This window comes from Labrus bergylta, chromosome 6 (assembly GCF_963930695.1).
Source record: "Labrus bergylta chromosome 6, fLabBer1.1, whole genome shotgun sequence".
Classification (NCBI taxonomy): domain Eukaryota; kingdom Metazoa; phylum Chordata; class Actinopteri; order Labriformes; family Labridae; genus Labrus; species Labrus bergylta.
This window is the reverse complement of record NC_089200.1, coordinates 31,803,210-31,828,308: the sequence shown is the minus strand read 5'-3', so window position 1 is coordinate 31,828,308 and position 25,099 is coordinate 31,803,210. Positions and strand designations below refer to the sequence as shown.

The 25,099-nt window shown below is 43.9% G+C and overlaps 1 protein-coding gene across 2 annotated transcripts; it reads left to right on the top strand.

Annotated features, from left to right (window-relative positions):
* The first annotated feature begins 2,655 nt into the window (after positions 1-2,655).
* tm6sf2b (transmembrane 6 superfamily member 2b) lies at positions 2,656-15,737 on the top strand. 2 transcript variants are annotated; one of them, XM_065956209.1, is made up of 11 exons: positions 2,656-2,799; positions 2,978-3,107; positions 5,277-5,380; positions 6,721-6,818; positions 6,923-7,026; positions 9,037-9,119; positions 9,479-9,603; positions 10,181-10,282; positions 10,855-10,947; positions 13,144-13,263; positions 15,192-15,737. In XM_065956209.1, the coding sequence occupies exons 2-11, from the start codon at positions 3,028-3,030 to the stop codon at positions 15,426-15,428; spliced, it is 1,146 nt and encodes a 381-aa protein (XP_065812281.1). In that variant the 5' UTR covers positions 2,656-2,799; positions 2,978-3,027; the 3' UTR covers positions 15,429-15,737. The 2 variants fall into 2 exon arrangements, with proteins under 2 accessions (XP_065812281.1, XP_065812282.1); XM_065956210.1 differs by having other exon boundaries at positions 2,740-2,825.
* Positions 15,738-25,099: the final 9,362 nt, after the last annotated feature.

Below are 25,099 nucleotides of genomic sequence, written 5' to 3'. Positions count from 1 at the left end.
GGCACACACTGTTCGGGGGGTGAATTTAAAAAATGATTGATTTTGAAAACAATACATGTGTCCATAGTTAGGTGTGTAGCTGACCTGATCGACAGGTTTGGCGTGGTGTAACAGTTTGTCAGGAGGTTTAAAACCCGCCTCAGCTCCAGCTCTCAGCCTGTCGTTAGGTTGACTGAAAGTTAGACTGAGACAGCATTTCCAGCATGGAGACCACCATCGATGGGACTCCAGCGCCCCCTGCAGGAACAGTTCAGTTTTATTTTTCAACACTGGAGATTCTGGCTCGGCTTCAATAAACACGCTGCAGGATAAAGATGTTCACAAGCTTTTAGCCACGCCCTTTGCACCAATCAGGAAGTGTCATCCTCCGCCGGTTGGGTAACTCAAAAACTAAAATATAATGATGAGTACAACATCAATATGTGTGTAATCCTTCAGGGTAAAAACCTGTGCAATGTTAGATTAAATGCAATCATAAAAATATAATCAAACTAAGGCGGTTAACTGTTTGTGTGTTGGAGCTGGATTTGTCATTCTATAAAAAACTTTATTTTTTAAAGGAAATCTAAATTGGCAGATTGTTTTGTTTGGAAGGTTTGATTATAGCGGGGGTCGGCAACCCGTGGCTTTTTGCGCCTCCCTGTGGCTTTGCCAAAAAAGAAAATATTTTTTTGGAAGATTTATTTTGGGCTTTTCGTGCCTTTAATGCAGAAAGAGGACAGTAGATAAAGTCAGAAACCAGGGAGAGAGTGGGGAATGACATGCAGAAAGGGGCCACGGGTGGAAGTGAACCCAGGCCTACCGCTCGAGACGAGAGCCTCAATACCAGCCTAACCATTGCGCCACCAGCGTGCCCCCAAAAAAGAAAATCTTAATATTTTTTTTAATCATTGTTGATTCAAAGTGTTTTACATTCTCTTTAGAGTTAAAGATGTGTGGCCCTTCTTTAAATTATTAGGCTAATATATTTGTTTTAGCCTAGATTTCTTCATATGTGTGTCATATCCTCAGCGGCGCTCAGAGTTTGTCCTGTCCCTGTGTTTTGACCTTTTTGTAGGCTTGAGCAATCTGTTGCCAGAAATGTGAAAGAAGGAAAAGCAGGCTAATGTTTAGAGACATTTCTAGAAGAAGCACAATGCATTTAGTGAAGATGATCTGGGCGATTTCTGCAGGAAGCAAAGCAAAGTTTTAAGAAACGGAGAGGTGCCTGTGGGAGACCCCTGACGTAGTGTGTCGTTATCGTCAGGTATTAGCTAACAAAAGGTACTCCTGGAGGCATCCATGTTTCTTGTCCGACTTGTTGCCTACTTGCAACAGTAAAATGTCTACATTCGAGAGGTAAAATGAATGCACCATAAGTGTCCTGCTCATAGACTCATCAGAAAAATGTGATGGAGACATGAGCTAAAGGTCATACATGTATTACACTTTTCAAAGATTGAACTGAACAAACTGTACTCTCATGTTTCTCCTGTGTGATAGATGCCATCTGCTCCTCCCTGCCTTCAAAAAGACTTATCGGCTGTTACAGTACAAACGTAGAGGATACAGTCGAATTGGAAACAAAGTTTTCCAAGTTAAGGCTTAATGTGTGCAGACGTCATAGCTTGTAATTTCTGGTGGACTTTTTCTTCTTTAGTAAATTGTTTTCTTATTGTTTTTGCAAACACGATGTTTCACTTTGTTTTGTTTAATATTTTATAATATTAAAGGAACAGTATGTAACTCTGACCCCTAGTGTTTAAAATGGGTACTGTAGTCTAAATTCTAAACATTGTAGAGAGCTGTCTCCCCCCCCCCCCCCCCTCTCTAGAGTGGATGCTCACACAGGTCACCATGTGGTGGACTCTGAAGCTTCAGTGTTTATCCAGCTCTGCATGGGTCTATAAACCTTTCTGTGTTCTAACCTCTCTCCATTTTTCAAAAGCATCTCCAATATTGATCCTAGTTTGAGCACGTTTCTGCTCGTGGAGCTTATTAGAAACATGCAGAGGCTTTTTAGGTCGGGTACAATCACTTCATTCAGGACCAGAATCTAAAGTTAAAAGGAGGACATATTGGCTGCTGCATTGTTGTCAGAGAAGCCAGCACTTCAACATGGCATGTTTCTTTAATGTCTGATCATATAGTAAGATACCTTTATCATTTCACTCACTACACATCTCACTGATTGGACCTTTCAGTTACACCATGTGTATTTTTGGCTCTTTTGTTCTAATTATAGTACCTGTACTTAATTCTAATGACCCAGTTTGTTGCATTTTTCTGTTTTCTACTTGTGACTGATGTGTTTTTTTTTAAACGGTTGAACTTTTACCATTTGATGCATTCTTGTATTTATCAGTTTTAGTGTTTGTTATTTAAACTAACTTCATGTTTTGTGTTGATGAAGTAGAAGTTGAAACGCCTTTAATAGATTTCTCAGATATTTTAAGATTGCTTCAGATGGATTAATAAAAGGGACTCGTGAAGCTTTCCTGTTCGACCCCCTATAGAAAATATAACACTCTCTCTTTCATACAACTCACATGACATCACAGGCCGCACACATTTCATCAAACACACGATATGAAGTGCCCCCTAAGAGGAGGGGGAAATCAGTGGGACTGGGAGTGTTGCTTAAGTGGAATGTGGGCCTATTCTCTAATACGACTTATGCAAATCTCTGATAAAACCAAATTGCATAACTCGTTCCCCCAAAAGCTTCTTTGTCTCCACTTGGTTATTTCCACAGTAAAGGCAAATGGGAGCCTGAGGCCAGCTGCAGTTTGATTAATCCACGGGAAGTGTAGCTGGACGGTAAGAACTCCTCCACGTCTCTTCATGTAACGACTCTCATCACTCGACTGTTCTTAAAAAAGATTGATGTGTTTTCAGTTTCTCTTTTGTCATGTTGACGTCTGAACCGATCCGAGTACTGATTTATTTAAAACATTGATCCTGATGCTGATTTGACAGCCTGTTTTTCTGTTTGCAGTCTTGCTCTGTGGATTCTGTCGGGAGGGAAGCTGACCCGCTTTGGACGAGATGGAGACCTTAGTCTTTCTGTTTTCATTTTCCGCCCTCGGCGTCCTCTATGCCATGAACACCAACCCCGTGTTACAAGAGTAAGTCTCAACTTTTACTAACGTCTCATTGCTCAGTGTCTACAGACAGTCTCCGTATGCATGCACATAAATAACAATACAAACATTTAGTAATATGCAATATAGACTTTCATTTTCATGATGGGACTTTAAAGGTGCACTATGGAGTTTTTCTGATGAAATTTGAAAGTTGGAGAAGTGAAACAATTCTATGTTATATTTTCTGAACTGAATACACAAACTTTACTCAAAGTAAAAAATGGGTCCCTGGATCACTGTTTAGAGCTAAAAAGCTACCAGGAGAGTTACGGTTTGACTGCTGCGGGCCCACCACCTTAACTTCTGCCGAATCATTTTATCTTCAAACAGTGTTCCAGGGATCACATTTTCCTCTGAGGACAGTTTGTATGTAGAGTTATGAACATATACAACAGAATCTGTACACTTCTCCAACTTTCAAATGTATCTACCAACACTACATAGTGCACCTTTAAGGGTTTCATGTGTGATGGTGCAGACAGTTTACTTCACCACCACTAGAGCTCACTGTAAGCTCAAAGCTGGATGTCGACTGTCACCTCCTCATCTCTGAAGCAGTTTTTTTATTGAACCATCATCGCGGCTTCAGTTGTGTAAAAAGATTTGATGAGGGGGGGCATAAAGAGAAGAGGAAGCTTAAAGAAGTCGATGTGAATGAGGAGTTCATCTGTGTATTATTAATGCTGCCTTGATAGTTTTGTCTCCAGCTGATGATTGCATTCTGCAACTCTATTGCCTGAATCCACACGGCTATCGACACATTGTTTTTTTCACCACCATATATTTTTCATTTCTGACAGACTTTAATTCCCCTCCCGGACGATTCCCCGCTCGCTCTCCTTTTTTTTTTTTTTGAGCGAGTGGACACCGACAATCAATACAGACTTCACGGAGCAGTTTGATAAATTGCTCCTTACATACAATGTGCCCGACGCCCCTCCACCAGGCAAACAAACTGTATTGTGTGCATAAATCTTCCTGTGCCGTGGAACTGAAGGTATAGCTGGGGAGCTTCCCTTTGCTCTCACTGAATTCCTTTCCCCCACATTGTGCGTTTTTATCCGAGGGGGGGTGATGTTGTTTATGGGGAGATACCAGGTGCACATTCATCTTTCTTTGAGCGAGGCTGCAGGAACCTTTGACCGGTAAACACAGAGGGCAGAGCTGAACTAACACGGCCTTCGCTTGCTGCTTCCCTCGCCCACGTCTTTGATTGATTACAGCATGTAAAGTTTGGCTTTTGTAGCCACTGTGGTGAGCAGACCAGCAGCATGAGGGGGAAAAGTGCACATCCAGAGCTTCACAAGTTCTCCTTAAGAGCAAACTTTTGTTGGAAAAATCTGAAAATTCAACTTCACTTTTTATGCATATTAGAAAATATTTAGTTTCTATTCTCTCACAAGCCATCAATTAGAATCAGAATCAGAATCAGGGTTTATTGCTAAACAGTTAACAAGGAAATAAAGCAGAACTAGCAACAACTTAAATAATACAGTATAAGAAGCTATTACAATATATAAAATATAATTAAAAAATGTAAAATATAAAAAATAAACATAAAAAAACACAAAATGTACAAAAGGTAGGAGCTGTGCAGTGGGCTATGAGAAACATTTTTTTGTACAATGAAAAAATCTTATTTTGAAAAGTGAAAAGTAGAATGCTGGACGTTTTATTTGATAAATACCAACACCACAGAGTCCGCTTGTTTCCACCTCTGACAGAAGAAGAAACAACTTCTCTTTCACACCTCCGAGGTCCAATGAGACTGCTGGTTGTCCTGTAAAAAAAACCCTGAGATGGTATGGGGATAAAGAGAGTAAATTCAATGAGACATTTCCAGCTCCCCCCTGCAGCCCCCCCTCAGCGTGTCCTGGCTGCAGTGCGCCCCTCAGACAGACGTCCTCCCACACCTCTGGATTAGTTCTCCCTGTTCTAACAGGCTGCTGGTGATTCTCACTCTGATCATCATTTACTCATTTAGCTCAGTGGAAGAGAATGGCATGACGTCCACATGAGAAACTAATTAGTAAAGGGACTGAAGCAGAACATCAGAGCGGGATGTCATGACGTTGTCTGCAGTCTTTAAAAACATGAACAATGTGATGTCATCATGTCTCTTATAACAGTCCACTCTCTCCTCCCTCACAGGCCCGTCGTCATCCTGGAGGTCGGTGTGGCGGTGCTGCTGGTTGTGTTTCTCTTTTACTTCCTCATCACTCGTGGAAACCCTCCTAAAGACGTCTTATTCTTTGGTAATTCAACACAGTGCATTTCCCAACATGCCATGTTATTTCCTTATACACACAGACTAACATGCAGAGAGGATAAGAAGCAGCATGCTTTGTGCTGCAGCCATGAAAGGGCCTCCAGAAGGTTCTCTTGCAACATGGTGTGTTGGAGAGAAAAGATGAATTGTGTTTTTTATGTGATTTCACCTGATACGTCAAAAGCTGCTTAGACTGATCAGGCTCAGGACGGGGGCTTAGCCCGAGGCATGACCGACCCAAAACCTCTGCATGCTAACGACCTTTTACTGCACATGTACCAACCATTCTTCTGATTAATCTGGGAGGAAAATCAAAGCTTGTAAAGAATGGTGAGCAGACTGTGGTAACTGCCAAGGCTGCTCATAGGGGGGCCCCAAAGAGGTTGGCTATGATGAAGCAATGGTAACCAACATGTTCTTTACAACTGAATACACAGGCGGCAGTAGTGTAGTGGTCCGCCTGCCCCATGTGCAGAGGTTGTGTTCCTCCACGCTGGTGACCCGGGTTTGACTCGGACCTGTGGCTCCTCTCTGGCATGACGTTCCCCGCTCTCTCTCTCTCTCTCTCTCTCTCTCTCTCTCTCTCTCCCTGGGGTCTGACTCTATCCACTTCCTGTCTCTAAGTAAAGGCACAAAAAGCTCAGAAATAAATCTTAAACATCACCTCTTTAAGCAACACAAACACATTGTATTCATTGTTCCAGTAAAGTGTTTCCCGAGTTGACAACATTTCTGGTATCACCACCGTTTTTCAAATCCTTTCCTATGAATACCATCAGGACTTTTGTTTGTGTCCTTGAAACAGAAACATCTGTTGGTGAAATGTGTCCGTCTTGCTGCTGATTGTAGCGGCTTTAGTGGGTCAGAAACGATGTAATACGTCCGTGTTGTGTAGACACCCATAATCCCTCAGTTATCTCACCTGAGAGATAGAGAGAGATAAACCTGGCTATGTCCTGAGGATTACACAGACGCAGGACAGACAAAATGTGTGTGTGTGTTAGTGTGTGTGTGAGGACACAGAGGCAGGATGTGATGCAGCACTTTAAGCTCTGATATCTGCAGAGAGATGCTCGAGTCACCACACACTGATTCACTTTAGAATTACATTCTGCAAAGTCCACACACTGAATCATGCGGACCAGTTAACCCGTTAACCAGTTAACCCGTTAACCTGTTAACCTGTTAACCAGTTAACCAGTTTACCAGTTAACCAGTTAATCCGTTAACCCGTTAACCATTTTACAAGTTAACCAGTTAACCAGTTAACCAGTTTACCCGTTAACACACAGTCATGTTTTTAACTCCTGTTTCTTCTCGTTGCAGTTTTTGCTGAGTTTTCCTTCACATGTATCATCGACCTGATAAGTGCGCTGGAACATGACGGCCTTATATCGGGCTTCATGGAGTTCTACCAGAAGACGGTATGTTTCTTATCGTCACATGTTCAACGCTGCTCCATAGAGACAACCAAATCTTTGCGTTACGATTAAACCCAGCTGCTGTCTGTGTGATGTCTGTGTTTCAGGGAGAGCCCTACCTGGGAACACCTTACGCCATTATGATGTGTTACTGGGACGGGATAGCACATTTTATCATGTACCTGGTGATGATCAGCAGGATTACAGACAGGTGGGTTCATTTATCACATCTTCCATCACAGTCGCCTGCCTCCTCATGAAAAATGATGTAATGTGGCGGTTCAGTGTGTGGGGCTCGGATGTCTCTTTCACAGTAAGATGGAAACAGATAACTTTCTGCTGCCACTGAACCAACCAATCAGAGGCTAGGATGAGTTAGCCTGGGGTTAAATATAAAGCAAACCTTAGAGATAGGTACTTTAAATTCAACAGGAAGAATGTTCCACATAAATAAATATATCAGAGATCCAGTCTATCCTGTGTAAATGTGCCTCTGAGTCATGACTGTCTACAATGAGGGAGAAGCTCGAGTCCCGCTGGCTGTGTTGTTGTCAGAGCTGTGTTTACATGGACGGGACGGCCGGCTCCTCCCCTTGTGTATAAAAGCTGTTTCAGTCAAGAACTAGAGAGAAGAAGAAGAACATACTCACTGATTATTTGGATGTTAGTAAGAGTTTTTAGATCACGGTCATTCTGTGTCAGTTTACATGCAATGTGAAGCTACGAGCTAACTAAAGAGCGCTAACATTAGCATACTAACACAACAATGCAGGACACAGGCTGTAGAGCTCAACAGTGTGGTTCAGGAAGTAAAAAATCCTGTTCATTTCCTTCATAGTGGATGTGATGATTAGCCATGATGTCATAACCATCACAGGTAGTGACCACGAGCTACCTGAGTGTGACACGATGGTTTATGCTCCTGTAGGAGACACGAGTACGTATGATATCCACCTCGCTTTAAGAACAATACGGTTTATTCACGATCTCTGGGAAACTACACTACCCACCATCACAGAGTGTCACAGCAATGTCTCTGATTGGTGGAGCTTGTTGTTACCATGGCAATGTTTCCCGCCCCTCTGCAGCATATGCAAATTACTAGTTTGGCTTGCAGGCTAGCTAGTTAGCTAACAGTAAATGTGCTAATAACCTCGTTCTGCTGCAGTGAATGTGATTTATATATTCAACAACACAAACTGCACCATAGAACAACACTTATATTAACAGTATGAACACTTTAACGCCGACTAAATTTACGTTTAAGTAGAAGAGGGATCATTCGCAATGCATTCTGGGATGCAGTTCTTTGACTCTGGAAGAAAAAATATGTAAACAGTCTCTTACCTTTGCAATTTTAAATGTTTTATTGTCAAGAGTATTGGGTTATCTGGTTGCCATGGTTACAAGCTTCAATCTCGTGATATAAAGATTTTGGGAAATGTCAACGAAGGATTTAAACGGGGAATCTTCACTTCAGGAACCAGAGCCCCGAAAAAAGTGGGCAGTCACTGTTGAGCTCTGTAGCAGCTTGAGCAGAGGTTGATTTTGTCCGCTGCTAAACTCCTTCATGTGAACTTTAGTGGAGAGGGGTTGGAGGTGTGTCTCTTGAGGAGAGCGGAGGCTTCAGTATGGAGGAGGCGTGGCCAAACAGCAGCTTGTTTTGGTTTCATGCTGGGGCTAAAGGGCGACATCTACTGGATCAAAAAGTCACACATTCTTCCTTTAACTTTTACCTCCAAACTTTAACATTTACACTTGTCGCTCGTCTAACAGCTTGTCACTGCACGAGGCTGTGGAGGCTGTGTTTATGTTTCACTGACTGTAGCAGTAACACATCTAAACATCCACATCGTAATTCCTCCAGCTCGTCGCAGCCTCAGGCCTCTCATGTCTCTGGAAGTAAGAGATTTCACCACTGAGGCTCAGAGGGTGAACTCATCTCAAAGCCTGAATAAAAGAATATTTTTAGCAGAGGTCCTCTAGAGAGACTGAGTCATAAAGTGCAGCCAGTGAGTTCATGAGTTCAGAGCGAGCGCCTCCCTGGGGCGAGGGGCGAGCATGCAAAGAAAATCCTTATTTTAAACGCTCTAGCTTACCCTGGGGAGACATTGGGCTGGTTTTTAAATACACATAATGTTTATGATGGATGTGTGAGAAGTGTCCTACCTGCTCTCTCTACACCTGTATAAAGCAGAGTCTCTTTTGGTGTCTCTCCCAGGAAGGCGTACCGAACCATCGGCTTGTTTTGGGCGGGGTCTCTGTCGGCCAACATGAGCGTGTTCATCACCGGGATAGTTGCAGGTGAGCCTCATCTTCTGTTCCCGTCCCTGTAACCACGAGCTGTAATGAAGTGAACATCTGCACCGCCATGTAGCATCAGTGTCACAGATCAGCCCACGCCTCTTCTGCCGCCACAGCCCAGAGAACAAAGCAAACCGACATGCAGCATCTGTTGTTGTCTTTTCAAACTGAATACATAAGTGTCAGGAGATCAAACTTCTCTCCAGGCGATGTGTTGTTCTCTCTCTCTCGTGTTGTGATAGACTCCCCCGTGCTGCACGTCTCTGCCTGGCGTGCAGATTAATCATCCACTCACATCAACATGTTCACTGTGACTGTGACACAAAAAAGATGAAAGTCTCTCTCTCTCTTTATCTCAGGTAAATATGCGTCAGAGATTCGTCCAGCCTTCTGGATCAACTTCCTCTTCCTTTTGATGCCTATAATTGGCGCCATTACAATATTCAGGCGGCCCAAGGACAGACCGCTAATCGGTGGATACAACGTAAGTCTGACGCATGAACAGTCGTAACCCTGAAATGGATTTAGTGTGAGCTGGTTGAAAATGATCCAGAACCTGAAATTAAATCATGGTTATGTCATTGGTGATGTGTGTGTCACTTTTTTGTTTTGGTCTGTTTTGTTTGTTGTTGTTGGTTGCTTGTTTTTTGTTGTTTTATTTTTCTCCATTCCCAAAAAAAAGGGCAAACTAAGATATTATTACAACAATTGTGTTTTCTTCTTCTGCATTCTATTATTGTTTTGTATAACATTATAAAAAAAAAGAAAAAAAAAGAATAATGATGTAAGAAATGAACTATGTTTGGATTGCCCAATAAACACAATGTTGCAAAAAAGAAAATGATCCAGAACCTGAGAGCTGTCAAGGTCGGCCATGTGTCGCTCTTTCTGTTGATGAGCTGCTCTTTGTTTGGTTGCATGAATGTGCAGTGTGATCGGCTCTATCTGTATCTTTATTATCACAGAGAACAAACCCAGTCGTACCGTCCAACACAGCTTTAATGAAACCAAAGACCTCGACTAACCAGCTGCTTTGTGTTCATGTTGACCTCTCCCAACAGGCCATGCACGCTCAGACCATGAAGCTGATCTGGCGTCCGAAGGATATGATCCTGCTGCTGCTGCTCTTCGCCGCCATGGCCTTCACCGTCCTCAGAGGCCTGGTGAGTGACCTCATGTCATCCACAGAGAGGGCTGAGTTATTTCAGCTGCACAATTCACATGATGAAACCATGTGAAACCAAGCAGTGTTGAAAAATGATGTTGAAGTGTTAAATCCTGCAGTTCCTTGAGTGTCCACTAGAGGTTGGTTGCAGAAGCACAGGAAGTCACATACACACCCATTCTAAAAAGCCTGTTTTTACAGCAGAGATTAACATGTTTACAGCCTGGTTCAAAAAAACAAATAGGTGTGATTAGCTCATGTGTCGATGGACACACACTGTATGGGGGGGGGGGTGAATGTTTTGATGACTCATCAGTTTTGATTTGATGAAGGATAAGAGTTATTCACAATAAGGTGTGTAGCTGACCTGATTGACAGGTGGGCACGGTGTAACGGTTTGTCAGGAGGTTTAAAACCTGCCTCAGCTCCAGCTCTCAGCCTGTCGTTAGGTTGACTGAAAGTTAGGTGCATATATGACCAACCAGATCAGGAGAATATCATATATCATGAAATCATCTAGATATCTTCAGGAGTGAGAACAGCTTATGACTTTCCTCTTCTTCTGCACAGGTGGCTCTGGACTCTCCACTGGAGGCCTGCTCGGCCTACCTGAAGCACTTTGAGCCCTACCTGAAGGATCCTGTGGGCTACCCCAGAGTCATGGTGAGTGATTCTCTTCCTCTTTTGTGTCTCCACATTCAGCCCGTGTGTCTGCAGTTTGAAGCGTCATTTGAAAATAACCAGCCACATAATGGAGCCCTGCTCTCATGGATATCACTCTGAGAGTGCTGGAAGCTTGCCCTCATCGCCTCCACTCTCTCTGCCTGTAGATTACACAGACATTTTTCATCATTACAGCAACAATGAGCGAGGGGTTGAGAGGCAGAGCGTCCCTGTCTCCCTTTTTTTCCTTTGTGTAACATGGATAAGAGGTGATTACTGTGGCGTGCGGCGCGTCTCATCTCCTTTTATTTTCTCACTGTGACCCTACACGTCTGAGGGTTTTTGTTGTTTTGTTGGGAGTATACAGTTTGTCGATAGGTTATCCAAAGACCTTGTTGGGGCTGAAGTCGAGGCACAATTGCAAGTCATTGATCAGACAGACGCACCGCATGCTGAGAACTTGATAAGCTAATCCCTCTACCAAAGCCCCCCCTCCTCCAGCAGCTCTCTGGGTGGGAGCAGGATGTGTGTGTGTGCAGCATGTGAAAGTATGTCTCAGCGAGCCTGTGTGTGTGTGTGTGTGTGTGTGTTTGTGTAGCATCAGGACTTCTTGTGTGTGGGTGTAAATGAGGGAAACAGGGTTCGGTTTCTTTGCACAGGGTCAAACTGTTCCTGCAGAGACTGACCTCTTTATTCAGTAATGCTGATGAACGATAAGTGGAGGATTACCACGGCAGCACTAAAAAAGACATTTCAACAAAAGACTGAAGGGCGTACATGATTGGCTTTCAGGCCCTTGGGTTGAACTCATTAGAATTCATGTAGAACTCAGAGGCAAATGAAAAGGAAGTGTTCAGTGGTTTAATTTGAGCGGGAGAGAGTGGGCTTTCATGCACCAAACATCTGAAGTTGAAGGTCGAGAACTCCAGCTCTGCTCTGAGGATCAAATACGAGAAACCAAGGCTTTGGGAGAGCTCATTCGACTTCATCACACTTCAGAATTAATTGTTGCACTGTGTCCCCTCCATAGCACAGAGTAAAGAGTTAAATAAACAATATATCAGACAGAAATGTTAAAACGATGCACTGCTAGTTGCACATGAATCTGCCTTGATAAATCTCAAACATACACAACAAGAAATAGAATATAGAGTAAAGTTGTTTTAATCTGTATATAACTCAAGCAGCAACCTCCAGTGTGGAAAGAGGAAGCCAATGCTGAAGTTTTAGATCCACCAGTGTCAACTTTGATTTTTCTGAGAGTGTTTGTATCGACTTATTTGAAGCAGCGCTCTCCTGCTTTAGAGTGTGAGTAGAGGAAGTGCAGTATGCAGAGTAGTTTAAAGATGTACTGCATTAATGATGTTGGTCAGGGGCCAACACAAACACTGACTGACAGTGATGGAGGGGAAGTCTTTCTTTACGTTGCTGTGGATCCACAATGCCTGTTTACTGAACATTCACTAGAACTCACCAATAGAAGAGGGCAACACTGTCACTTGTCCAATGAAAATATTCAACAGATCCAATCAGTGAGATGTGTAGTGAGTGAAATGATAAAGGTACCTTGCTATATGATCAGACATTAAGGAAACATGCTACGTTGAAGTGCTGGCTTCTCTGACAACAATGCAGCAGCCAGTATGTTCTCCTTCTAACTTTAGATTCTGCTCCTGAATGATCTGGATTTGTTTGGACCAGAGAAGGTAGACGGTTTTAAGGCACCCCAACACGGCCGTTTTGGACGCCCCTCGGTTTGTCAGATATGAGAGCAGTTATCAGGTCAACAGGTGTTGCAGCGATGGAAGCGGTCAAGAGAAGTGGTTCAGATAGAAGTGATTGTACCCGACCTAAAAAGCCTCTGCATGTTTCTAATAAGCTCCACGAGCAGAAACGTGCTCAAACTAGGATCAATATTGGAGATGCTTTTGAAAAATGGAGAGAGGTTAGAACACAGAAAGGTTTACAGACCCATGCAGAGCTGGATAAACACTGAAGCTTCAGAGTCCACCACATGGTGACCTGTGTGAGCATCCACTCTAGAGAGGAGGGGGCGGGGGGAGACAGCTCTCTGTGATGTTTAGAATTTAGACTGCAGTACCCATTTTAAACACTAGGGGTCAGAGTTACATATTAACCCTATATTCATATGAAACAGTACTTTAGACTAAACTGCTGTTGCATTTGTCTCCGTAGATGCTGCACTTGTTTTTCTATGGACTGCCTCTGTTGGGTGCCTTTTCTTACGGTCTCCTCAAGCCTGGGTGCACATGGATGTCGGACTGGACCATGTTCTTCGCTGGAGCCATGATCCAGGTAATGAAGGCTAACAGTCAATAAGTGAACCTGTTGTTGCATAAAGTAAACAAGTTAAAGAGTAAAGTATAATTATTCAGCACCTTACTGTGCTTCACAGTAAAAAAAGACAGTTAAATGAAATGAAACACAGACAGATCAAACAGAGTCTGAACAGAGGGGTCTTTAGCTACTTTCCTCTAGTTTGAATCTTGTGTTAGGAACAACCAGCAGACCCTGATCAGAGGACCTCAGGGTCCTGCTGGGGTTGTACGCCTTCAGGAGCTTAGTGATATACACAGGAGCATACAAAGCTCTAAACACCAGAAGTGTTTTCGAACTGCAGGAACTTTTTCATTGTTGAACTGTTGGAACCCTCCCTCTCTTCAATGATTCTACTCTGCAGGTACTATGAGTCCAGTCATTATTGAGTGCTTATGCGACAGAGGAAATACAACCTGGTTTGGACTCTTCAAAGCAGAATATAAAAATCTTTGAGAGTATTTCCTGGCATTCAAACTCAGTAATATTCATAAACTCAATCACACACAGCTACCGCCACGGCGTTCTCCATATTGTCAGTTGTGTTGCGTTTGTAACGTTGCTCTAGCAACTGTCGGCCGGCTTAGGTCGCTCTAAGGTTCATATCAGCTGTCACCATGGCGACAGAAAAAAAAGTCCCCATGGTTTGTATTTCTCAGGGAACTCTCTAGTGGGTAGTTCCTTTTTCAAATAGTCTCCAGATCAGTTCAGTCTGAAAACACCAAACGAGAAGAAGTTAAATCTGAATTCTGACAGGGATGGGGGGGTCATAAAGACATAGGGGGTCTGTGAAGACACGGTGTGAAGACACGGGGGGCCCTGATGGGGGGGCACTGAATGAAATTCTTTTCTGTCTCTGAGTGATTCTAGCTCTCATCAGCAGTTTGAGTTCAGAACTAACAGGGCTTCATCCTTCTTATTGTAACCTGGAGCACTTTTATCCTTTGAAGAACATTTTGTGTGATAAATAAACCAGCTGTAGTTTCTCCCTGATTTATCTGACAGAAAGAAAGGAACAAGACACCACGAGGGGAACGCTGAATATATAATCATTTAGCTGATTTTAAGAGATTGCAGGTTTCTCTTCTGGACTGCTTCATCTTATCCTTTAAGGAAACGTTTCTGTAAGTAGATTCATGACCGGGAAGAGAGACCAAAGGTAACTCTAAGGTGACCCCTCTCTAGTGTCTGTGAAAGAAGCGATGAGGTATCAAATTCTTCTGCTATTATTCTGAGTATACATATCCAAACAACAGAGACAGTTCTAGTGATACGCAGACTATGGGGATGCATGAGGCCCCTTGCAGCCACTAGGGGGCCCTCAAGTTGCATGTTCAGCTTGATTATACAGTATTTGGGGAGAATTACCTGGCTATTGTACCCTGGCTAGTGTAACAGACTGATGCATCTCAACAGATCATCATCAAGAGTGTTATGACCAGCTCGTGTAGGCCCTAACATTCAATGGAGGTTCACACAGTCAACGTGCTTCTGAGATCCAGTTTATTCCAAAACAACACAAAAATACAATGGCAGAAGGTAATTAGTCGAGACTGTCCAAAGGAAGAGAGCCAGAAAGCTGTGGCCGCCTGGCTTATATGCCCTGCCACTTAGGTGAAGCCTATCTGCAATCACCAGGTAGGTGGGCGGGTCTCCCAACAACCAGCAGGCATGTCAACACCAACCACCAGATGACGCCAAATCCTGAAACACAAAACAACAACAACAACAGTACCAGACCAGGGCCGTCATAAGAGTTTGGAATCGCTCCATCGTCCCTCCAGTCAGAAACGCCCTAAACTCTGAAAAACAAACAGTGAAAGAATGGATGCTGACAGGTGACATATACAATAATTGTGAATAAAACACTGACTCATTCCTGCCTGCTTCTCTGTATCTCCCTGCAGTGCCAGTGGGCCCACATTGGAGGATCCCTCCACCCTCGTACCACCGCTCCATATCGTATCCCGAGCGAGACTTTCTGGTCTGTGCTGGTGTTCAACCTGCTCTACGCTGCCACTCCCATCCTGGTGGCCTGTCGAGTTCACAGTAACCAGTATTTCTTCCTGAAGATCGCCCCCTTCCCGGGGCAGACAGGTTTGCCAAACAGCGAGGAGAAAGACACCAAGTACAAAGACAAGTAATCCTTCTTCATCTTCTCCGACCTTTAGAGGGAATCTGACGACTTATGACATGCTGCCATATTTCTAAATGCCAAAACACAAAGTTATTTTGCTGAGGGTCTTTGGGTTTAGCACTTTAAAATGTTCGTTTCCTTAAGTCATGCATTCAGTGAAAAATCTGTGTAATGTTGTTGCCATGTTTGTGGACTGGCTCAAAATAAAGGCATTACATGTGAGTCATACAATTTGTTGATCCAGCCCTGTTTTTAACCCAGACTGAAATAAAAAAACGATGTCTTGGATTTCAATAAAGCATGTGCAGACTTTCAAGGTGCCCAGAGGATGAATCTCATGACTGAGACTTTGAGCTCGTTGGCTCTTAGAGAAAGATCTTAAAGGGATGGGATGGTTAGATACTCATGTAGGCAAATAAAAGTGATCATTTATTCAGTCACATGTGGTCACTATTGGCTTTGTAGATGGGGCGGCTGTGGCTCAGTTGGTAGAGTCGGTCGTCTCAACCTGAAGGGAGGGGGTTTCACAGCAGCCTCTACCATCAGTGTATGAATGTGTATGAATGGATGAGTTAATACTGATGGACTCTTTACACAGCAGCCTCTACCATCAGTGTATGAATGTGTATGAATGGATGAGTTAATACTGATGGACTCTTTACTCAGCAGCCTCTACCATCAGTGTGTGAATGTGTATGAATGGATGAGTTAATACTGATGGTCTCTTTACTCAGCAGCCTCTACCGTCAGTGTGTGAATGTGGATGAGTTAATACCAATGGACTCTTTACACAGCAGCCTCTACCATCAGTGTGTGAATGTGTATGAGTGGATGAGTTAATACCGATGGACTCTTTACACAGCAGCCTCTACCATCAGTGTGTGAATGTGTATGAGTGGATGAGTTAATACCGATGGACTCTTTACACAGCAGCCTCTACCATCAGTGTGTGAATGTGTATGAGTGGATGAGTTAATGCCGATGGACTCTTTACTCAGCAGCCTCTACCATCAGTGTGTGAATGTGTATGAGTGGATGAGTTAATGCCGATGGACTCTTTACTCAGCAGCCTCTACCATCAGTGTGTGAATGTGTATGAATGGATGAGTTAATGCCGATGGACTCTTTACTGTGCTCTGCTGGAACAGGAATAGGGAGCGGACAGCCCCCTGCCGTAACTGGTGGCAGACAGCGCACTGCTGGAACAGGAACAGGAGGCAGACGGCACTCTGCGGGAACAGGAACAGGAGGCAGACGGCACTCTGCGGGAACAGGAACAGGAGGCAGACGGCACTCTGCGGGAACAGGAACAGGAGGCAGACGGTGCTCTGCCACAACCGGTGGCAGACAGCGCTCTGCTGGAACACAGGAAGGCCGTGGCTCCGAGGCACAGGGAGGCTGAGGCTTGAGCTGGGGCCTGGTTTGAGGCCTGGGCTGAGGCCTGGGTTGAGGTTCGGGTTGAGGCAGAGACTCTGGGGTGCTGGGCAGCGGAGGAAGGAGAGGATGACGGGCCCCGCGGCCTCCAGTCCTTCTTCTTTGGCCTCCCCGGGTTCCATTAAAAATAGCCAGTCGAGTTCCAGTCCAAGGAGACTGCTCGGGCCTAGCAGTGCTCTGAGGCTTGAGCTGAGGCTTGAACTGAGGCTTGAGCTGAGGCCTGAGCTGAGGCCTGGGTTGAGGTTCGGGTCGAGGCAGAGACTCTGGGGAGCTGGGCAGTGGAGGAAGGAGAGGCCAACGGGTTCCGTGGTTTCCAGTCCTTCTTCTTTGGCCTCCACGGGTTCCAGGAAAAATAGCCAGCAATAGCTGGCAGTGCTTTGGGACAAACGAAAAAGGTACTGAAAAATATCCACCTTTGAAAAAGGATCCATTCCCGCTGGGTCCATTGTTCTGGTCAGTTCATTCTGTTACGGTGCGGTGTGTAAAACAAGGGAGGTGGACCCAAGTGCAGGAAAAGCAAAAATATTTAATTGAACAAAAATGCCAAGGAATACAAACACTGAAACACAAAACTAGGAAAGACCAAATCATGACATAACCCCCTCCTTAACCACTGGTCAAAGGTCAACAATTTGTCGTTCATGTGTCAACCAATCGCTCGTTGCAGCTGTTGCTAACAGGACCTGCTGTGTAACGTCAGGTAGGCTAGCTTATCATGCAAACAGGACCTGCTGTGTTACGTCAGGTAGGCTAGCTTATCATGCTAACAGGACCTGCTGTGTAACGTCAGGTAGGCTAGCTTATCTTGCTAACAGGACCTGCTGTGTAACATCAGGTAGGCTAGCTTATCATGCTAACAGGACCTGCTGTGTAACGTCAGGTAGGCTAGCTTATCTTGCTAACAGAACCTGCTGCGTAACGTCAGGTAGGCAAGCTTATCATGCTAACAGGACCTGCTGCGTAACTGCAGGTAGGCTAGTTTATCATGCTAACAGGACCTGCTGTGAAACGACAGGTAGGCTAACTTATCTTGCTAACAGGAGCTGCTGTGTAACGTCAGGTAGGCTAGCTTATCATGCTAACAGGACCTGCTGCGTACCTACAGGTAGGCTAGTTTATCATGCTAACAGGACCTGGGCCGTATCCCAATTGCCAAGTACATACTCAATCTTTCAGTAGGTAGTAGGCAGTATGCAGTACGTACTATCTGTGCTGCATACTGTTAGTACCTACTATTCAGTATGCACACACAGTAGGCAGATATTTGTGCCTACTTCATCTGATTCATTCAGTATGGAAGTGACGTCATTTACGTTTCCCGAACCGGCCGAATTCACCTGTTTTAAAAAAAAAAAATTAAGCTTTATTCAAGAAGAGTAATGCGCATATACAGTCAGGTAAACAAAAAACAATATCACCAGTGAAAGACAGATTAAATAACTAAATAACATACAGTACATAAAGAAAAGTACAAATGACAGACAGTAATATACAGGATAACGTAAAATAAACCAATAAAGTCTATTTAAATAGAGATATTTGTTATATTTTCTGTTGTTAATTTAAATTAGCGATTTCAGTCGGGACTTTAACTCTAAATTAAAAATGTATTATATTAATCCACGCTCGTTTGTTTTGATTTGGAGGGGGACATGATGTGCCAATTTACATTTCATTTCGCACAGCATTGTGGGTGGTAAAACACAATGCATTTCCTGAAAGCACGCCGATCCATACTGCATGAAATCCGGAAGTTAGTATCCATACAGAAATGTTCAGTATACTGTGCGGATGCATACTGAATGACCATGAAAGTTCAGTATACTGAAACTGAAGTATACTGAAACTCCATACTGAATAGTACGTACTGCATACTGAACTGTGACAATTCGGAAAGGGCCCTGCTTTGTACCTACAGGTAGGCTAGTTCATCATGCTAACAGGACCTGCTGCGTAATGAGAGGTAGGCTAGTTTATCATGCTAAAAGGACCTGCTGCGTAACGAGAGGTAGGGTATTGGTTATTCTAAAGGAAGTCTTTCAATTTCATCTTAAAATATTGGCAACTCTGGTTTGTCTTAAGTTTGGGAGGAACTATTATCTATGAGTTAGCTCCCTTTACAGCAGGTTGTCTGGCCAAAGCAGGTCCTTCGGTATGATATGGTAAGGGTCGCACCATGTCACAGCGGACCAGAGGGGCCTGGCCATGCAAACACTTATATTGCAAATATAATGTAGTTGTTGGAACTTAGCATGTTTATGTCTTTCACGACATAACAATGGTGAGACCTAATGGGCTGATTGTTAGTGCACAATTGTATAACCTCTCTAGGGGTTTTGTCACAGATGGACTTGCCTGTGACCATGAGGGGACACAGTAGATGAGCTGTAAATGTTTTAGCTGCATCATCTGAGTGTACAGATATACTTTCATTTTTCCACTTTGTAGATACTTAGCGGTCTCGAGCTGCCCACTTTGTCTACAGAAAATCATTTTCATGGATGAAATATAAATATATGAAATAAATAAGTAGCAAGAAGATTTGTCCTTTAGTGACTTCGTCTGTCAATTTATTGCTGACGTTCCTTTTTGACTGCTGTGACTGTCGGCTGCATCTTCTTCCTGAATGAATTCCTAATGAGTGGTTACATAATGAATTGGACAGAAGGTCAAAGGTTGTGCATCTTATGTTTATTCAGTTTGATGACTTGTTGTCTTTTTAAAGCCAGGTACAATAAGCTTATGATGCATACTAAATGGAAGCACCGTGTTCTGTCAGGACTGTGGGCTTTAGACTGATTTAATATATTTCTCTTACACTTGTGTGCTTTGCTTTTGTGGTAAGGCCTGAAAACTACCATCAAACACTTTATCCAAAGTGACGAACATCACAGAGTCAGAATAACAGAAGCAAAGATCTAGAGAGGAGGACACATCGACAGGAAGTACAAACAAACAGCTTAAAGCTTAAACATCAGAAGTAACCAGAGGTGCTGACAGGAACTGATCAGAGGCAGAGCACAGGTGCTGACATCATCATCATCACCATCATCATCATCATCATCATGAAGGCCGTAGGTGTTCATAAAGAGCTGGGTCTTTAGCTTTTTCTTAAAGGTGCAGAAGGACTCTGCAGATCCAATGGCGTTTGGAAGTTCATTCCACCACCGGGCGGCGACAGAGGAGAAGAGTCTAGTCAGAGACTTAAGACCCTGTTGTGAAGTTTGGATCAGACGCCTTTCATTGGCAGAGCGTAGTGGGCGGGAGGGAGTGTAGACCTGGATCAGAGAGTTTAGGTAAGGAGGAGATGTTTCTGTGGCTGTTTTGTAAGTGAGCAGCAGAGTTTTAAATTTGATACGAGCGGCTGCTACGTTTCTAATCATCTGCAGGGGTGTGATAAAGCATGTAGGACGACCTGACAGTTAGTGGTCATAGCTAACAAGAGCCTGTTCCAGGAGTTGATCTTCCTGATGTTGTACAGGGCAAATTGACCTGACGGGTGATCCGTAGCAGATACACAAGGCTTCTGTTTCTGCAGGATGTCAAAGCACGGAGCATCGCTTCACCACAGAGCAGATCGAGCAGGACAGGAAGTCAGACACCTGAACATCAACACATCCGGGTCAGGAGGGTTGTGTCAGGTTTTTGAAACACAGCATATTTTATCCTGCAGATTGTTTATGAGCTGACATTATTCATTATTCACCTGACGTAGATGTCTCATTGTGTTATAAAACTGTAACAGCTGTCAGGATGGCGACCCCTACATGTGGTTCAGGTGTCAGTTCAAGGTAGACCTGATCTGGCAAAGCGTGGATCCCAAATCTCCCTCGACACCTTGGTGCCACAACAGATCATTACTGAGAGCAGAGTGGAGAGGAAGTGTGCTGCAGAAGGTGTAATGTGTAATATGTCTTCAACAGCAGCTGCTATCATCCTGTCACTGTGAAGAACACGCAGCGCCCGCCGTCTGCTGCCGGCGCCCTCTCTCTCCGTTAGAGAGCGACAGCTTTCCTCTGTGGGGTTTTAAAGCAGTGAAACAAAACAAGCCTCTGCTACCCTCGTCCTGACTCATCTTCAGAAGCTGAGCGTTTCATGGCGTCTGATTCTCTTTGTGTTTTTCTTTGTGTCCCCCCGTGCTGAGTGATGCAGCGGCGTGCTCGCTCTGTGTGGGCAGCGAGCCGCAGAGTCTGCCATAGCTCACATCGTCTGCCACAGCTCACATCGTCTTATTCTCTCCAAATGAAGTTTTTCTCTTTGCATAAACAAACAGAATGAAATGATGAGTGGGCAGCTGTAAGAGGCTTCTACACTCAATTAGAAGACGACTATTGTCGGTTGCTGCGAGGACTTTCAGTGCGCCTGTCAAAGGATTGTAAAGTATCTGACAATACGAGAAGTCTTCTGCCAACTCTGTTCAGTAATATAAAGGAGGATATGCAGTCGTGTGTATGAGCAGGCTGTTTTCTATACAGAAATACCTCTCTCTCTCGTCCATTCAGTTATTACCTCTCATACTGCTGAGCAACAGGCCAACAGACAGAAGAAGGCAGACTAATTGAATCCCCCCCATGATGAAGTGTGGCGTCGGCCCTGCTTCCACATACTGTAGCGGTGCATTCTGTGTGTTTGACAGTTGACTGCAAACAGCTCTGTAATCCCACCATGGCAGTCGCAGGGGGGAAGCTCTGCTGCAGATGTCTGCTCGGCTGTGACTTTGAAACCACAGAGCTGAGGAGAAAAAAAACACAGTTCACAATGCAGAAAGAGAAGAGGAGCTGGTTAACAGTGAGTGGGTCGTTTGAGACAATGCTTTCAGTAAAGGAAGGAATAAGAACTGGATCTCTGATGTAACATCCCATCCAAAGTGTGATCACATTTAAAATACAACATGAACATCACTACAAAAACATGAGAGCCGTTATTCTTCTTTAAAGGCTTTATACGCAATTTTTTGCCCTTGAGCTCCAGCATGAAACCAAAACAACTCTCTCTGCATTGTTGTGTTAGCATGCTAATGCTAGTGATCTTTATTATGCTGGTATCTTCACACTGCATGTAAATTTACCTGAAATGAGCGTGATCTAGAAACACAGTTAAGCAGTGAGTACAGTATGTTATTCTTCTTTTCTCTAGTCCCTCAATTAAACAACTTTTATACGTGAGGGGAGGAGTCAGCCGGCCGTCCTGGCGATGTAAACAAACTGAAGATAGGACTCTGAAAACTCTGAAAACATCACAGACAGTGGGACTCGGGTGTTACACCCATTGTAGACAGTCATGACTCACAGAGTTATTTTCAGAGTATATACTTGATTTATTTTATATTTAAGTGTGAAAAATCACATGTAAAGCCTTTAAGTCCATCAGGTTGAACCATGTTGAGGGTCTCTCCCAGCAGTGGGTTAAGAAAGTCTCCCACTCTCTGGGAGGGACGAGCACCGACCTCCATTTGTGAACGAGGGTTTCCTTCTACTTTGTCAGGTCATTCTGATGGTTTGCAGTCTCACTCCGTTGAACACAAACTCCTCCTTAAAGCAGCTTGGAGAAAACGTTTGGCTCGTACTCGAGTGGACTGAGTGGACTGAGTGGTAGCTTCTTTCTGTTAGCTCATCTCGTGTTAACAGGTCTCTCTCTCTTTAAACAGTGTGCATGAAAATGTAAAACAAACGTTACCCGACACCTGCAGCATTTACAGTCATTCATCAGTCAGTCATGTTCAAACACTCTGCTGGTCTGCTCGATTCTTGGTGATCAAATAGGAGCATCAGGATGAATGGAAGTGTGTTTGATGAATGGCTAATCACCACTACCTTTTTTATAGCTAGTGAAAAATGAAAAAATGAACCCCTCCTGAGGTATGATGTGATGTAATGTCTGAAGAATGATTCTCTGTAGCAGAGTTTCAGACATGAGTGAGTCTCATTTCACTGACTCATCCCTCGTTTAGTTGCACATTCATGTTGAAGTAGAAATGTCTGCAGACCTCAGCTGGCAGGGGAACGCTACACAAATAGCTGTATTGATTTTTTTGCTGGCATAACCCACCGCTGCTCATCCATGCCTCTCCAGGGACAGAGTAAAACATGTCTGCAAAGGACTCTTTTATGCACCAATGCACAAACGGTAATGGACTTGAGCTTATACTGCATAGTGCTTTTCTAGTCTTCTGACTACTCAAAGTGCTTTTACACTGCATGTCACACCCACCCATTCACACCCTTTCACACACTGATGATTGCTATGTAGTATCATCCATCAGAAGTAACTAATCCCATTCATACACCACCACTGAAGCAGCAGGAGCAATTCAGGGTTAAGTGTCTTGCCCAAGGACACAATGGACATGTTGCTTAGCTGGGGATCAAACCCTTGACCTTCTGGTTGAGAGGCGACGACTCTACCAACTGAGCCACAGCCGCCCTGGTCTTCTTTTCTTCATCTCACTTTGCAAACTGGGCTCTAAAACCTCTCCGACAGCAGGCCCCCTGAATCACTGCCAATCTCTAGCCTGTGGTCGTTGTCGGTTCATTTGTTGTGCATTTTATTTGAGAAGATGTTCCCCCTCCCAGGCGATCAGGTAATCTTTAAAGATCCTCACTGCTGCATCAATATTTAAAGAGCGTTGCCTGGAGGGTGATACTTGTTCTAGCGGCTGCATGATGGGAGGTTATTCCACTCTGAAGTACCTGAACTCTGAATTCCTCTGCATTGGCCAATCTACTATTGTATTTTTAGTAAGTCTAGAAATTGAAAAGATATTCTCATGACAGCTCTATGTTGGTGGCTAAAGTCTGAAAGCTAAAGTCTCACATCAACAGCCCAGGATGTTTCCCTCTCTTCCTCCTCGCTCTGTCTCTCATGCAGAGAGGTGTGCAGTTCAGGGAGGACCTGATCAGTCCTCTCTCATTGAAGCTACCCAGGACTGCAGTAACTCAGGCAGCTGCAGTGCAGATGACAGGTCCACCTCCTCATTCTAAAGACCTGACTCTAGTCAACTTGAATCTCAGCAGTAAATATGCAATAACATCAGCGCAGTGTTTCTTTCTGTGCTTTCATATAAAGATCTCAAAGAGACTGAACCAGGAGGCCGTACTGTAGTGTTGTTAATGCACTTCATTTAAGACATTTCAAAGATGCTGTTCATCCGATTGGTTAACAGGTGGAGGGCAGAAAGAACAAGGATTAACAAAAGAAACTCATGAAAGTTTTCTTGCAGCTGATTTCCACAGCAATAAAAAGAAATCCACAAACGTCAAGGGATGAGCTGCACAAGGAAAAATCATGTCCTCATCTGTAAACTTTGATGTAACATCCAAGCAGCAACATCCAGTGTTGAAAAATGAAGCCGGTGCTGAAGTTTAAAACCCTGCAATTCCTGGAGTGTCCACTAGAGTCTGGCTGCAGAAGCACAGGAAGTCACATACACATCCATTCTAAAAAGCCTGTTTTTACAGCAGAGATTAACATGTTTACAGCCTGGTTCAAAAAAACAAATAGGTCTGATTGCTCCCGCAGCTTCGGTGGCGGTGTATGAATGGGATTAGTTACTTCTGATGGATGATACTACATAGTGACCATCACTACCATCAGTGTGTGAAAGGGTGTGATTGGGTGGATGTGACATGTGGTGTAAAAGCGCTTTGAGTAGTTGGAAGACTAGAAAAGCACTTTATAAGCTCAAGTCCATTTACCATTTACTGTACAGGGGGTGAATATTTTGATGACTCATCAGTTTTGATTTGATGAAGGATAAGAGTTATTCACAATGAGGCGTGTAGCTTACCTGATTGACAGGTGGGCGTGGTGTAACAGTTTGTCAGGAGGTTTAAAACCTGCCTCAGCTCCAGCTCTCAGCCTGTCGTTAGGTTGACTGAAAGTTAGACTGAGACAGCATTTCCAGCATGGAGACCGCCATCGATGGGACTCCAGCGACCCCTGCAGGAACAGACGGGGGGATGCACTCAGGCTCTATCTTTTTATATTTACAGTCCATGGTAGCATTTGGTGTTTCCATGGCAACGATAAACATGTCGTGTCTGTCATGAAGGATTTCTCTGGCTTTCAGAACTGTTGGAAATATTTGAGATCATATAAGTACTCAACAACAAATATATACAACATGGGTTTATTCCATTTTGAATTCATTAGTATATTTTAATGTGAACATTCGACAGATTGTACCTTTCAAACTGAAATCTGTCTGTGTTTATTGAACCAATGAAGGCGTCCCTCTGATCATTA

What these genes read in the sequence shown, in the direction of transcription:
- tm6sf2b (XM_065956209.1), top strand. Translation starts at nt 3,028, where the DNA reads ATGGAGACCTTAGTCTTTCTGTTTTCATTTTCCGCCCTCGGCGTCCTC. An exon ending in TAAAGACGTCTTATTCTTTG is followed by an intron (nt 5,381 to 6,720) that starts GTAATTCAACAC and finishes TTCTCGTTGCAG; the next exon opens with TTTTTGCTGAGTTTTCCTTC. An exon ending in CGCTAATCGGTGGATACAAC is followed by an intron (nt 9,604 to 10,180) that starts GTAAGTCTGACG and finishes CTCTCCCAACAG; the next exon opens with GCCATGCACGCTCAGACCAT.